The sequence below is a fragment of the Mesoplodon densirostris genome, chromosome 1, assembly GCF_025265405.1.
Source record: "Mesoplodon densirostris isolate mMesDen1 chromosome 1, mMesDen1 primary haplotype, whole genome shotgun sequence".
NCBI lineage: Eukaryota > Metazoa > Chordata > Mammalia > Artiodactyla > Ziphiidae > Mesoplodon > Mesoplodon densirostris.
Genome location: NC_082661.1, coordinates 54,298,930 through 54,313,629, shown reverse-complemented (window position 1 = coordinate 54,313,629; position 14,700 = coordinate 54,298,930). Strand labels below are relative to the sequence as shown.

Sequence of the window (14,700 nt, the reverse complement as noted above, 5' to 3'; positions counted from 1 at the left end):
AGAACCCTGAAACAATGACTGATACTGTGCAAACATTTCAGGGGCCAGACCCTGAGCTCGGGCTTCCTGGAGAGAGGCCTCCTGCCACCTCTCTATCCCAAAACGTTAATGGTTACCAGAATTAATCCCTCTGATGAGGGGACTTTTTTTGCCTCCTTGAGGAAAATGCATGGACCTTAGGACTTTGTGTGATGACAACAGTAACTATGAAAAAGGAAACAGTAACTATGAAAAAGGAAATAAAGACACTTCCCAAGAGACAATGGTATAAAAATATTTTTATTTGCTACTGTAAATAAAGTAGTGCAAAGAGTAGTTTGGACCCACAGTATTGCAATTTATTTACTACCTTAGCAGCATACAGCATAGACAGTCTGCTCTTCCCCTTCCTCCCTCTCTATCCGTCCCCCCCGAGACACACACACACACACACACACACACACACACACACACACACGCCCCTATGCAGACGCAGGCAGGCATAAAGGGTGGGGAACGAGACTATGAGCTAAAGGCTTGTTTCCTGCATATTCCACTGCTGCCAGTCTATTCTAATGGGTAATTCATGGAAAAGACTAGACCTAAATACTAAGAATTTTCTAAATGTTATTTTATGGATTGCAGTTGAAAGGTAAATGATATCCAACAGTGTCATTAAATGATTTGGAAGCACTACAACCCTAGAAAAAGTCAAGGAGAAAAATGTAAACCCAATTTACAAAGCCATCGCCTTCCCTGTATTTCCAGCCTTAACCCTTTTATTTCAAGGTGCCTTAGAATTGCTGGGTCTTGGATGTCACATGGAAATCTGTCCATGGACTGCGAGGGGTAGGGCAGTGGCAAACACACACACCAAATATTATCTAACTGGTAGAGAAGTCACAATTTTCTGTTTTTTAATAAAAGGGAATGAACAAGGGGCTAAGATTCTTAAAATACATCTCAGTGTATAAGGATTCGGATACACCACAAGGCACACTCTGACTCCCCCCCACACACACAGTCATTAGAAATGGACATCTGCAATGACCCACATGTCCCTGTGATCAGGATGCTCCTTGTATTTGTTTGATAACCTTTGGTATAACCACTGTCTGCTCTGGGTATTTCTTTGATTAAAAAAAAAAAAAAAAAAAGACACCAAGTGCAAAATTCACATCCAGTTGACAAGACATTTAAGGTGTATAAAGCCCCAGCCCCAGCTATCCAATACCAGCTGTTGAAAGGATTCTCTCTCAGCTGGAGAGACATGGAGTGCACAGTTCACCCACGTGGCTCCGGGTTATTGGTGACGGTGGGCTGGTCCTGAGCAGAGGCGTCTGCAGCTGGAGTCACAGCTGGACTTGCAGTGGGGGCAGTAGGGTCTGGGGGGGCCCGGGCTGGTGTCGGATGGGAACCACTGGCTGCAGAGACACATGTACAACAAGTGCTGAATATTCAAAACAGTATGTGCAGGACACACAACCACACCTAGACCCTTGCAAGCCAGGAGAGATGCTTCTAGACTAGTGGTCCTGGCACTAACTGGATGAGCAACTTTGGACCCATTATCTAGGTTCTTCGGACTTTGGTGTCCCCTCCAATAAAATGGCAGGTTGAAACAGATGTGCAAAGATCTCTGGGATTCTAAGTCCTGCATTTATTCTGTAACTTTACAGGGGTGTGTAAATATTAAGAAAGAAAGAAACAAAGAAAGAAACAAAGAAAGAGAAAAGAAAGGCAGGGGAGAGGAAGGGAGGGAGGGAGGGAGTGAGGAAGGAAGGAAGGAAAGAAGAAGGAACTCCTTGGTCTATGTTTCCTATGGTCATATCTCTTTTTTTTCACCTAGTATTGATGCAATGCAAGCTCTGGATTACACCAATCAATCAGAGTGTTGGTTTTATTCACATTCTGATTCCATTTGGATGATATGCCAAATTTGATTTAAATTGAATTATTTAAGTAAATGTGTATACATGTTGGAAAACATAATTACTAGGTTTAATTGTTTTCCAACCTACCTTTAGTAAGGAGGTTGAACCACAATAAAGGTTAGGGAAGCTTATAAAGTTTTATACTTTATGTCAATAGTTTTCAAGTGGGGATAATTTTGACTCCCAGGGGACAGTTGGCAATGTCGGTAGACATTTTTGGTTGTCACATCTGGAGGATGGGGTGCTACTGGAATTTAGTGGGTAGAAGCCAGGGATGCTACTAAGCATCCTAAAGTGCCTGGGCCAGCCCCCCTCCCGAACAAAGAATGATCCAGCTCCAAATATCACTAGTGCTGAGGCCCACACACCTGCTTTATGTACTAAGGCTGCGAAGTATCCTGTCCATAAGACTGTGGGCTCTGGGACCCGGCTGCTCTGCCCTTTGTCAGTTATGTGACCTTGGACAAGTTACCTAATCTCCTTCTGCCTCTAAAAAATGGAGAAAATAAGAATATCTGTACCTTATTTTGCTCTTATAAGGATTAGATGAGTTAATGTATATATGGTTCTTAGAACAGTGTCTGGCTTGCCTAGGTACTCAACAGATGTTAGCTCTTACTACTAGTGACCTGGTTTACCATGGAAATGTGTTGATTTATCAATTTCTGGGCCCTCGCTTGCAGGACTGATGAAAGAGTTGGGGCGTTTGTTTCTGGGATGCTTATAGTCCACTTTTAGACCCCAGTAGCCTATGAAAATAGCCAATACTTTGAAGCCAGAAAGCCCAGAGTCACATGGTCCTTACAGTTACCAGCTGAGTGATCTTGAGCAAGTTACTTAACCTCTCTGAGCTTCAGTTTCTCTATCTGTAAAATGGCGGTACCAGTTTGCAGGGGTGTGTGACATACAGCTAGCACAGTGGCCATGGTTTGTGCGAACAATTGCCAGTTTGCCTTTAAGCAGTGCTCTTAAGCTCAGCAGTCCTTGAGTCTCATACAATTTTCAGTAGATGGGACTATTTTTAAAGGTTCCCAAATGTCCATCCTGAAATGTATCGACTTATAGAAGATGTCATCACTTGTTGACCATCTGACTTCTAGATAAGCTCTTCAAGATTTCCACCTGCAAGAGGCTATACTAGGAAATTCCGGAATGGGCTCCAAAGCCTCTGACCTTTTTGAATATGTAAAGGAATTCTCCAAGGAACCCCTTCCAATAGCTACAGAAAACCTTGTGAATCCAGAGACTGTTCTGAAAGAACAGGACAGTGGTAGCGGTGCAGAGGGGACCCAGGTGTTGCATAATGATGTGACGCTTCTAGGTCAAAGCCATCACTCTGGCAGGTGATCTAACCGTGGCAGGGACCATGAGACCCAGTGACGCGGTACAAAGACCATTTGCTGGAGTCAGGAGACCTGTTCTGGGCAAGTCTCATTTATCTACCACTAATAGGTGACTTTGGGGTAGATACAGAATGGCAGACATTTCAGTCCTAAAATGCTTGAATCTCATATGCTTTGGCTTCCTCATCTGTGAATTGAGGGGCTTGGATTAAATGGTGTCCAAGACTTCTTGGGCCCTAACAGTTATCTTTCTGATGATTCTCTGAGGAAGTTAATGAAGTACTAAGGCACATATTTTTCCTTTTCAAGCTCAGGGAAATGTTTAAATCACCATGGTAACAAGATAAATCAGCAATCAGTTTTCTGATTAAAACAAAAAAAGTGCCACTGTGTAAATGTAGAAGGAATGCATAATTAGCATCTCCACCACTGAAATCTTCTTGTCAGAGCATAACAAAAATGCTCGATGTTTTGGCAGTAAGTTTGTTATTATCCATGTGAGAACTCTCCCATTTCCAGCAGCAGTTTGCAATCACTGGACAAACCCCCCAACAGCCCGTCATAATTTTAAAGTGGCCTCTTTGTCTCCGATCACCTGGAATCTGTCCTAATCTGATTACCGGATTAGAATCAAGGTAATGAGGAAAATCAGTGTGCTGCTTAAAAAATTACAGAGTCTATTCCTGAGTCAAAAGCGATTTTTGGATTATTTGCTGCTTGAGGGACCATTTTCTGTACATTAGTGAGAATAATAAAGAGCTGGCCCTGAGCTGGCAGACTGCAGCCCATGGGCCTCAGGTGGCTCGCTGCCTGTTTCTGTATGGCTTGCAATCTAAGCATGGTTTTTGCATTTTGAAATGGTTGAATAAAAATCAAGAGAAGAGTACTATTTCGTGACATGTGAGAAACATATGAGATTCAAATCTTCATGTCCATGGTAACGTTTTATTGGAGACCAGCCATATCATTTGTTTTCCTATATTGTCAATGGCTGCTTTTGCACTATAATGAAAGTAGTTGTGACAGAGATGGCCCTCAAAGCCCCAAATGTCTATTATCTGGCCCTTTACAGAAAAAAATTGGCCAACCTCTGTTGTGGACCACTGCAGGAGAAATATCTGCTTGTCAGTTGACCAGATGGGAGCATAAAGCAAAGGCGAATAGGAGAGAATATATTGGGTGAATCCAGAGATAATAGACTATTTACAAAGATGAAGGGGGGGGGTGGGTAAGGAGGGAAGCTCTGGAAATCATATACTATGAATAAGATCTAATCTACTTCATTTGGGCCTCTGGATCCAGCAGGGACCAGTCCATGTATAAGATCCATGTCATTTAAACATTTCTTATGAGTAAAGATACCGGGAGGGCAGCAAGGGTAATGAGATAGGAGAAAAGTAAAATCTCACCATTAAATCACTCTGACTTTAAGGCTGCTGCTTTTTGCATGAGTACCACTTTGTGACATTTTACTGTAATTTTAGTACCTCATTAACTGGAAATGTAGAGGACAGGAAAAGAGTAGGAAAAGGTTTAATTGATCTTGTTCATATCATCTTACTCTTTTTAAAAGACCACTTGGCTAACCACTTAGGCAAAAAGGATGAGTTGGCTTAAATTATGAATGTTTTGAATAGGCTGACATTGGTTTAAAAGGTGACACGTCATGCCCAGAGCTGGTAGCTCTGCAGATCTTGTTCTATACTCTGTATTCTATTTAGACATAAAGTTTACACTAACACGAGGAAGGCAGGACTCTCTCTCTGAAGCGGTCTTTTACATTTTCTCCCTCTATTCTTCCCTTTACCTTCCGCCAGCCAGCCAGGCTCCATGCCTTTTCAGTCTCAGGGGAGATTTATGGCGGGGACAGAAATGGAGATGGTTCTAGACATACTTTACTTTGGGATTTTTTGTTTTTCCAAAAGCCTGGGTCCATTAAAGCAATTATGCTTGGCATCCTTGACAGGGAGGGGGAGAGGAAAGTGCTTTAGAGATGCAATGAGGCAGGGAAAGGAGGTTTCTGGAGTGTGGGAAAGTGGCTGAGCCTGGCTGTGGGTGTACCCCAGCGGAGCCCTCACCTTGCCCTTCAGCAACCTGAGAAAGGAAGACCTGGCAGAAAAAAAAAAAGGCTAAGGTGCTCAGCTTTGGCAAAGACAATGGGACTTGTAGGTGACCCAGAAGCTGTGAAGCCAATGGACCTGAAAGGATGGCGTAGGCCCAGGGCAATGTGTATTCTGCTATCAGACTGGTGACCATCTGAGTGGTTAGTGCTACCAGAAACCCAGGGACCTTTGCACGTCCCTGGGAGGCATCAGCTTCAAGAAAGACTGAGCTGCTTGGTAGTATGCAAGCTAGGAATCAAAAACAAGTTCCCTCAAAGGAAATAAAGGAGATTTTTTTGCGTACGTAACATTTTTTGTGGACTTGTTTTGGGACGCTAGCTAGACTAGTCAGCATTTTTGTTTAGCTGTTTTTTAAAAAAGAGTTTTATGTTTTAGAAAGAGTCTAATAGCATAGCAAAGCATGCTAGGCTCTGGTAGTGGTATCTGCTACTTACTGAGGTAAACCAAGCTCTTTAAGCGTAGGCGCTACCTGGTGTCAGCGTGCTTTAATTGCAAGTCAAATGTCCTAGAGGGCATTACTCCTTAGGAGCTACCGGGCTAACGTTTCTTGAGTTCTAAATACTTTACTCAGTGTTCTCTCATTGGGTTCTCTCAACTACAATACAACATTATTCTACTAATTCTGCTGTTTTAGAGAACAGGAAACTAAGGCACAGAGAAGGTCTCTCCCTCGCCCAAGGTCACACAGCTAGTGACAGGCCAGCATCTTAGCGGTCTGTGCTGTTAGCTACTGTCCCACACCGCTAGCCTTCTGAACGCAGGACAGTTTACTGTGGCAAGTGTGGTGAAGTGTTGACTATATATCACAAAGCATATAAACTCAGGAGGAAAATGAAGGTAGTTGGAGCTGAACGCAAAATGGATGGACAGCTCAATTGAAAGGTTTGGCCATAAATCATTAGTTTTTAAAAACAACTGACTGGAAAAAATGCAAATCACAAAATGACAGAGATCCCTAGCTTAGAGCACACTCCTCCTACCCAGCACCTTAAGGGAGGCTCTTAACTCTCAAATCCTGTCCCTCTCTACTCTGGCAGTCAGCACCTAGGCTGCGTTCCTGTGCTGGCTTAACTGAGGCCAGGGATGCCACCAACATCTACGACATCGGTCACTTTCCCACGGGGTGGCTCGTGGACCTTGGGCACCAGCTCCTCGGAGAGACGCCCGTGGTAGAAACTCTGCCTGCTGAGGGACCCCTGCAGTGCTTCTCTCCTGCTTTTCTATGCTTCCATCCCCCTTGCCCCATTGTCCAATCACTGATGGAGTACCCTCTTATTTCAAAGTCATTGACAAATTTGCACTTATATGGAGGACTTTAAAAATGCGAAAATAATTTACTACATATTTTAATTCAACACTAGTCCTAACAGGGCTGGTATGTACCACTGTAGGGGCACGTTTTGGAAATATGTGGAGACTCCTTTTTTTTTTTTTAACTTCTATGCCCTTAAGACTCTAAGTGTATGGAAAAGCATCGTGAATGTAACCTGAAACCTTGTGAGAAATGCAGGGTCTCAGAGGCTGCCCACAGACTGACTGACTTAGAATCTGCATTTAACCAGATCCCTGTGTGATTCCTGTGCACACTGAAATTAAGAAGTGCGGGGCTAGAATTTACATATTGAAATACATATTATTTTATTATAATTACTTTCTTTTTATTTCTCCTTTATATTGCTGTTTAGGGCATTATTTTTAAAACTAAGTGTGTAGGCAGATTACTTGTCATTCATTTCAAGGTACCAAAAAATGTGTTAAAAAATACATCTTATGTAAGGGGACAGAGGCAGATGGTAGCCACTGTTTTAGAGCATCAGAAGTGTGAAAAAGTTCAGAAGTCTGCTGCCCTACATCCTTTCACGGACTCTATTTTGTGATTTGGGGCAGACCACGGCATTCCTTTAGCCCCATTTCTTCATCTGTAAAATGAAGGGCGTAGAATTAAATTATTTTTAAGATCCTATCCAGACTTCTCCAATGCTCACTGAAGGGAAGAGGTATGTACAGGAAGAAGCAAGTGAAAGGGTTTGAAAAAAATGAAAAACAAATGAGTGAAAGAGCAAAGGATACATAGGAAGGGGAAAGTATATCAAAAGGCAGGAGGGGGGCTTCCCTGGTGGCGCAGTGGTTGAGAGTCCGCCTGCCGATGCAGGGGACACGGGTTCGTGCCCCGGTCCGGGAGGATCCCACATGGTGTGGAGCAGCTGGGCCCGTGAGCCACGGCCGCTGAGCCTGCGTGTCCAGAGCCTGCGCTCCACAATGGGAGAGGCCACAACAGTGAGAGGCCTGTGTACCGCAAAAAAAAAAAAAGGCAGGAGGGACCGGGAGATGGGAATGTGGAAGGACTGATAATGAAGCTATGGAAAAAGGAAAAAAAGATGACTTCTGATAAAAGCCATTCCACCAGCCCATGAATTTTCATGGTTACCAGCTGGCATAAAATCATAAAGACAATTTTCAGCTCCTCTAATGCATTTGTAATAATCATAACAATATTTCTAAAGAGGAAAAAAGACAAAGATAATTTGAAATGGAAAACACTGACAAGATGCAAAATAAATACGCTATACCTGGGAACAAATTTAGGAATGGGACAGAATTTGCAAGGAGGAAAACTGATCAGCCAGCGTGCTACAGGGCATCAACCCAGGAAGGGCTTTTTTTTTTTTGCGGTACGCGGGCCTCTCACTGTTGTGGCCTCTCCCGTTGCGGAGCACAGGCTCCGGACACCCAGGCTCAGCGGCCATGGCTCACGGGCCCAGCCGCTCCGCGGCATGTGGGATCTTCCCGGACCGGGGCACGAACCCGTGTCCCCTGCATCGGCAGGCAGACTCTCAACCACTGCGCCACCAGGGAAGCACTGGAACGGTTTTTGATGGGTCCTTGTTAACCTCCTCTGGTAAGTGGGGGAAAATGACTCCGTATTAGCCTCTCAGAGCAGTGGCTTCTGTCTCACCATCAAATCTGTGCTGAAATGCACTTCTTTTGCTTTTCATTATCTGCTACACAAATAATGGCTGTGCCAATGCTCAAATGCCATGTCCAGCCCTAATGTATCCATTTGTAAATGTCCCTGTTGGTCTTCGTGAGTGATTCTGTCCTTTTGTAGCTTCCAAGATGGTTGGGAATTGGAATTCTCCCCTGAGAGATGTTTGCAAATTTGAGTACCTACTAAGTGTGAGATCATAAATGATGGGACCAAGGCCTTCCTCTCACTCAGCTTATGGTCTCATAGGGAAGATAAACATGACAGTTAACATTATTGAGAGGGTTATATATGCCAAATAAATACAACAGCTAACACTGAACTACAGTAGTCATTTTGCTGTCATGTGTATTTTTTTCACTGAACCCTTCTAACAGCCCTGAGAAGTAGCTACTATTATAACTTTATTTTACTGATGAGAAATTGGGGGATCAGGAAAGTGAAGTAACTGGCCATAAGTCACACAGCTAATGAAGAGCTAAGCCTGGACTCTAAACCTAGCTAGAAAGGACTGGGGTGCCTATCTCCTTAACTACTGCCCTACACTAGCTCAGAAAAGAAATAGTGACTAGTGGAATCCTCACTAGACTAACTGCTGGCTCTATTGTCGCCCTCGGCCCCTCCCTCTGAATCTAATTGGCTGGGTATTTTTACTCATCACAAGTGCTTTTTTATCATCCTACACACTTGATTCCTCGACTGGGATAAATAGGAAGACTTCGTGCTGGAGGGGGTCTCAGAACTGGGTTTTAAGACACACAAGGTATAGTTTTGATAGCAGATGTATTTTGAATTGGAGAAGACATTTTTGTTCAATTTCTTAAGCACCTTATTTTTAAAAATCCTTGCTTACTTTGAAAAATGTAACAATAATTGGATCCTTCCATCAGCCAGAGATTATGAGACAGCCCTAGGGGTAAACACCATGTGAATGATCCTCCTAACGAAAGGAAGTAGAATGGCTAAGGAGGGAGAGTGTCGTTTTTCTAGTAAGGAAAAAGAATCCCTATATATTTTTTTTAAGATTTTAAAAACTTAATTAATTAATTAATTTATTTTTGGCTGCATTGGGTGTTCGTTGCTGCACGCGGGCTTTCTCTAGTTATGAAGAGCAGGGGCTACTCTTTTTTGTGGTGTGTGGGCTTCTCACCGCAGTGGCTTCTCTTGCTGCAGAGCACGGGCTCTAGGCGCACGGGCTTCAGCAGTTGCAGCATGCGGACTCAGTAGTTGTGGTGCACGGGCTTAGTTGCTACGTAGCATGTAGGATCTTCCCAGACCAGGGCTCGAACCCGTATCCCCTGCATTGGCAGGCAGATTCTTAACCACTACGCCACCAGGGAAGTCCCTCCTACATTTTTTATATTGCCCTGGCTTTTTATAAATCTTTACCTGAGACAGACTGGCAATACTGCACGGTCCAGGCGATCAATGCAGACAGCAGGAAGGTTCCCAGAAAGTAGATCTGCAAACATCCAAAGCACGTGTCAGATGACTGACAAAGGGTAGGGACCATGAGGACAGGGCTGAGGGGAGACAGTTCCTACCAGGGCAGAGTGCAGGGCAGCACCCCAGATAAGCCGGAGGTTAAGGTAAAGCCAGGCCAGGGAGCAGGGGCTGAAGGACTCCTCGCTGCTGTGGCTCCAGCACCTGCAGACAAAAAGCACAGTGTTGCCAAACTTTGGTAGCACTACTTACGACCGATATTTACAGATCCTCAAACCCACATCCTTCTGCTTTGGGTCAAATGTAAAATGACAGAAAAAAGAAATAAAACCAGTTCTGAGGGGTGTGAGCCTGCGCTGAAATTCTGGGATCCTGGCAAAAATCTCAGAAAAAGGTCAGTCTTGTCCTTCATAAAAAGACAGGTCAAGGAGGACCTTGTAGCATAGGAGCTGCCAAGTAACATTTTTATCTGAGTGTCTGTGTCCAAAGTCCAGACACTGGGATGCCTCCCTATCTTGCAGAAAAGCATCATCTTACTGGACACTTTATTTTTTCCACTCTCGTGGAAAAACTTAGTCAGCATTTTAACTTCAAATCAAGCACATTCTATATCTTAATCCTCAGATACTAGAAAAGGGAATTAAGTTTGGGTCCAGCTGAGTGTTCTCTAATCAAAACAAATCCTGAGCCCTTTATAACCACTGACATTAGAAAATAAGACCAAGGCTAACTTTAACCAAGAAGCAAACACCACCCACTTGGGTTCCTCCAGCTGCTACAGTATTAAAGAGGCTCTGAACTCACCTTTCGTACAGTTCTTGGAGGATGGAGATGTTATTAGAATGGATAGTCGGGTCAATTTCCAAGAAATCCAAAATATGATGTGGGATTATAGCACCTTCCTCAATTAGCAGGGCCAGGTTAAAAAATCCCTGAAAACAAGCCACAAACCAAGCTCATTCACTCCTTATAATAAAGCCTAGATGGACACCCTTCATCAGAATGTAAACTTTTACAACCTCTAGATTTTTTTTTTTTTAGTCCCTAGAGCCAGATGGTTTTGTCATCTTCACTGATGAATTGTTTCCCTAAATATATGCATCTGAGAAACTTATTTGCAGGAGAACCAGGAGGCTTTCAGAGGATGCTGTGTCCCATCTGCTCTGAAGCCAGTCAACCGGGGAATCTGTCCTTTCCTGCTCATTCTCTCAAAACAGAACTCACTGGAAAACGTGCCCTTGTATCATCAACAAACCCAGAATATCAACTCAAAGGCAGTGTCCGTCACTTACAGACTATACCCTGGGTCACCATCGGTATGTCAGAATTCTAACAAATGTGGCTGTGGGTGTGCTCGGGGCTGACATTCTAAGAGGAGAGGGACTCTGATGTGCACAGTAACGTGCAGGTGTGTGTCCGGTCTTTCCTAGGGCAGCGAGGAAAACATCCTCACCTGATTCCTCTTGGTACAGACCCTCCACTCTGGTACGCTTCCCCACCTCCTGCTCATTATATATCTTGTTCTTGACCCACAGAGGTAGGAGCTGCCTTACTGGGCTGTGCAGGTCCAGTAAAATAACACAGTTAAGAGGCTGATGGTTGAAGTGCTTCATAGAGAATGGAAACTATTATAGGACCTGGAGGAGATGTACTGGGCATCATGAGCTGAGCATGTGGCCAGACCAAGAAATAAACAAAACATGATGTGTCACTTCTTATTACGGCTTTACAAATTCCACTGAATTGTTGCCCTTCAAAGAATTCATAGTCATGCTTTAATGACTTATATCCTCCCTTTCCTTTCATTTAGTTGATTCTAAATAAAAATCACCATCCCCCAGGTTGTAAAATTGCAGGAGTCTCACAAGCAGGCTATGTGATGATCATGATAAAAATAACAGCAGCTGGCATTTTCTGAGTGATGCTATATATGAGGCTTTGTTCTGTTTTATATATATATTCACTTAATCCTCACAACAACAAATTGAGATAGATTCTGTTATCCTCTATACTATTATTGCTAGGAAGTTGAGGCACAGAGAAGGTAAGGAATTTGCCCTAGGTCATACAGTTGGAAAGGGGATTCAAATGTAAGCAGACAGGATTCAGAGCCTCAAATCTTAAGTTCCACCTTGCTGCTAAATAACCTCTAAATAGATACAAGTATTAGTTGTCTTAAAATTTCACACACACACACAAGCAGAAAATAGACTGTTTCTCCACTTTTTGAAAGAAAGGTTCTCTTAAAACTCGAGGTATTAGAAGAAAAGAAGAAAATGACTTTATAAAATTTTAAAGTCTCTGAACAATGGAAAAATAACAAGATTAAAATAAATGGGAAAATGGACTAGGGGAATATTTGTATGCAATGTAATAGCTTAGATTCATTATCTACTGGGCAAATGTATAAAGAACTAATTATAATCTAAATTTTAAAATATCAAAACTCCAATAGATAAGCAGACAAAGGGTAAGAATAGAGAATTCACGTAAGAAAATATAAAGGGTAAATTATTATAGATGAGTATATGTAAAAGTGTCCATCCCCAGTAGTAGTCAAATACATACAATTTGAAACAATAAGGAAGGATCAACTTATAATCATTCAATTAGCAAAATTAAGTCACGAAAACATCCAGTGCTGACAAGATTTCAGCGATCCTTTTATACTAAGCACTGCTTGGTGATACATTAATTGGGAAAGTTTCAGAAAGCAAATCAGCAATATACTATTATTATGTAACCATGAAACCATTTAGACTGTTTGACTTAGCAATGCCATCCCTCAGATTATAAAGAGATTATTCAAACGGAGGTAAAAGATGGAAATATGAGAATGTTCATTGTAGCACTTGCTATAATTGCAACACAATAGGAAATGACCTTCACGTCTTCCTTAACGGACTATAAATCCCATGAAGGCAAAAATATTGTCTATCTTTTAATCTTGTGTCCCCACCACTAAGCAGTGTCTAAGACATGGCAGGACTACATAAACATGTGTCAAATCAATCAATACATTAGCAAACAAGACAATAAATGTCCATCAAAAGATAAAACTTAATAAATTACAGTCTATCAGCTCAGCAGGATATGGGGCAGCAGTTAAGAGTAATAATTACAGAGACCATGCAATAGAATGCACCCATTCCTACAATGCGTGAGAAGCAGATTTTTCAAGTGGCCCGTGTGCTCTAGTTACCATTAAAGAGACCCACTGGCCTGTGGCTGGGACTAGAAAGGGACATGAAGACTGAATTTAAAAAAAAAAAAAAAAGAAAACACAAAGGAATAAAGCCCCTGACATGGAATTGTGGGTGCATTCTTTGATTTCTTTTCTCTTGAAAAATTATTCTTGGGCTTCCCTGGTGGTGCAGTGGTTAAGAATCCACCTGTCAATGCAGGGGACATGGGTTCGAGTCCTGGTCTGGGAAGATCCCACATGCCGCAGAGCAACTAAGCCTGTGCGTCACGACTACTGAGCCTGTGCTCTAGAGCCCGCGAGGCACAACTACTGAGCCCGCGTGCTGCAACTACTGAAGCCTGCGTGCCTAGAGCCTGTGCTCCGCAACAAGAGAAGCCACCACAATGAGAAGCCCACACACCACAATGAAGAGTAGCCCCTGCTTGTCGCAATTAGAGAAAGCCCATGCACAGCAACAAAGACCCAACACAGTCAAAAATAAATAAATAAAATAAATAAGTTTATTTTAAAAAATTATTCTTTAACGTTTTTATAACATCGTCTTGTGAAAAAATAAAAAATCAGAACTGAAAAAAAAAAATTAGGTCCAGGCCTAATTTTGAGTAACAACATATATCATCTAGGGGAGTTTGGCTCACCAGCAAATCCTTTTAGTACCAACTCCTATTTCTTTCCAGGAGAAATAATAATAAAAGGATAGATCATATCCACTAAGCATACTCAGTCCTGGGCTTGGTGGTTTACGTCCAGCATCTCATTGAATCCTTGTAACCTACGAGGTGGATGTTATTATTATCCCCAGTTCACAAATGAGAAAACAAAGAGTCAGTGATTGAGTGACTTGCCATATACAAATAGCTGTGAAGGCACAAAGATGTGGGGTAAAAGTAAAAGTAGTACCTCCTTTAAAAAAAAGACTAAGATAGGGATGAGTTTCCAACTTTTGCTTTGTGATCAGATCACAAATCACACAAGAAACCTGTGGCATAAGAGGGTAACAACTATTCCAGCTTCCATCATGAAATAGCCCTGAGATCCTCACAAGAGAAGTCCAATTAGCAAATGTAGAAGGAAGGAGAGAAACAGAAAATCATTATTGGTGCACTACAGTTAGTTGTTGCAGGCAAGATTTACTGAAGGATACTGAAATCAGTGGGCAGAAGTTGGAGGAGAAATCAAATATTTGCATCATTGTAAATTATCTCCCCAAGATATCTATAAATTAGAAAGAGAAAAATATTAACCTTACATGGGAGAAACCTAGTAGAAACCTCCTTCACCGAGTGATTGAGATCAGCCTCACCAGTAATAAGACATACTGACACTATGTATGCCACATATGATACACTGAGAAGGACATATAACATCTGGGCTATCCTTGCCCCAAATGCATAATCTCAGTCTATTCACGAGAAAACAGAAGACAGACCGAAATCAAGGGACATTCTACAAAATATCTGACCAATATTCTTCAAAGGTATCAACGTCATGAAAGACAAGCAAAGACAGAAACTGTCCCAGATTGAAGAGGACTAAAGAAATACGACAACTAAATGCAATGTGGGATCCTGGAACAGAAAAATAATGTTAGTGGAAAAACTAGTGAAATCCAAATAAAGTCTGAAATGTAGTTAACGGTACTGAACCAACACTGATTTCTTAGTTTGATAATGATACTGTGGCTATG

At 42.3% G+C, this 14,700-nt stretch overlaps 1 protein-coding gene across 1 annotated transcript in view; it reads right to left on the bottom strand.

The window, feature by feature from the left end:
• Positions 1–265: 265 nt before the first annotated feature.
• The window catches only part of SEL1L3 (SEL1L family member 3), a 100,767-nt gene continuing 86,332 nt past the window's right edge, over positions 266–14,700 (bottom strand). Inside the window, exons 21-24 of the mRNA XM_060103549.1 lie at positions 10,613–10,740; positions 9,910–10,012; positions 9,755–9,827; positions 266–1,403 (exon numbers count right to left, since the gene is read on the bottom strand). Coding sequence (XP_059959532.1) covers positions 1,264–1,403; positions 9,755–9,827; positions 9,910–10,012; positions 10,613–10,740 — 444 coding nt within the window. The 3' untranslated portion in view covers positions 266–1,263. The remainder of the gene's footprint in view (positions 1,404–9,754; positions 9,828–9,909; positions 10,013–10,612; positions 10,741–14,700) is intronic.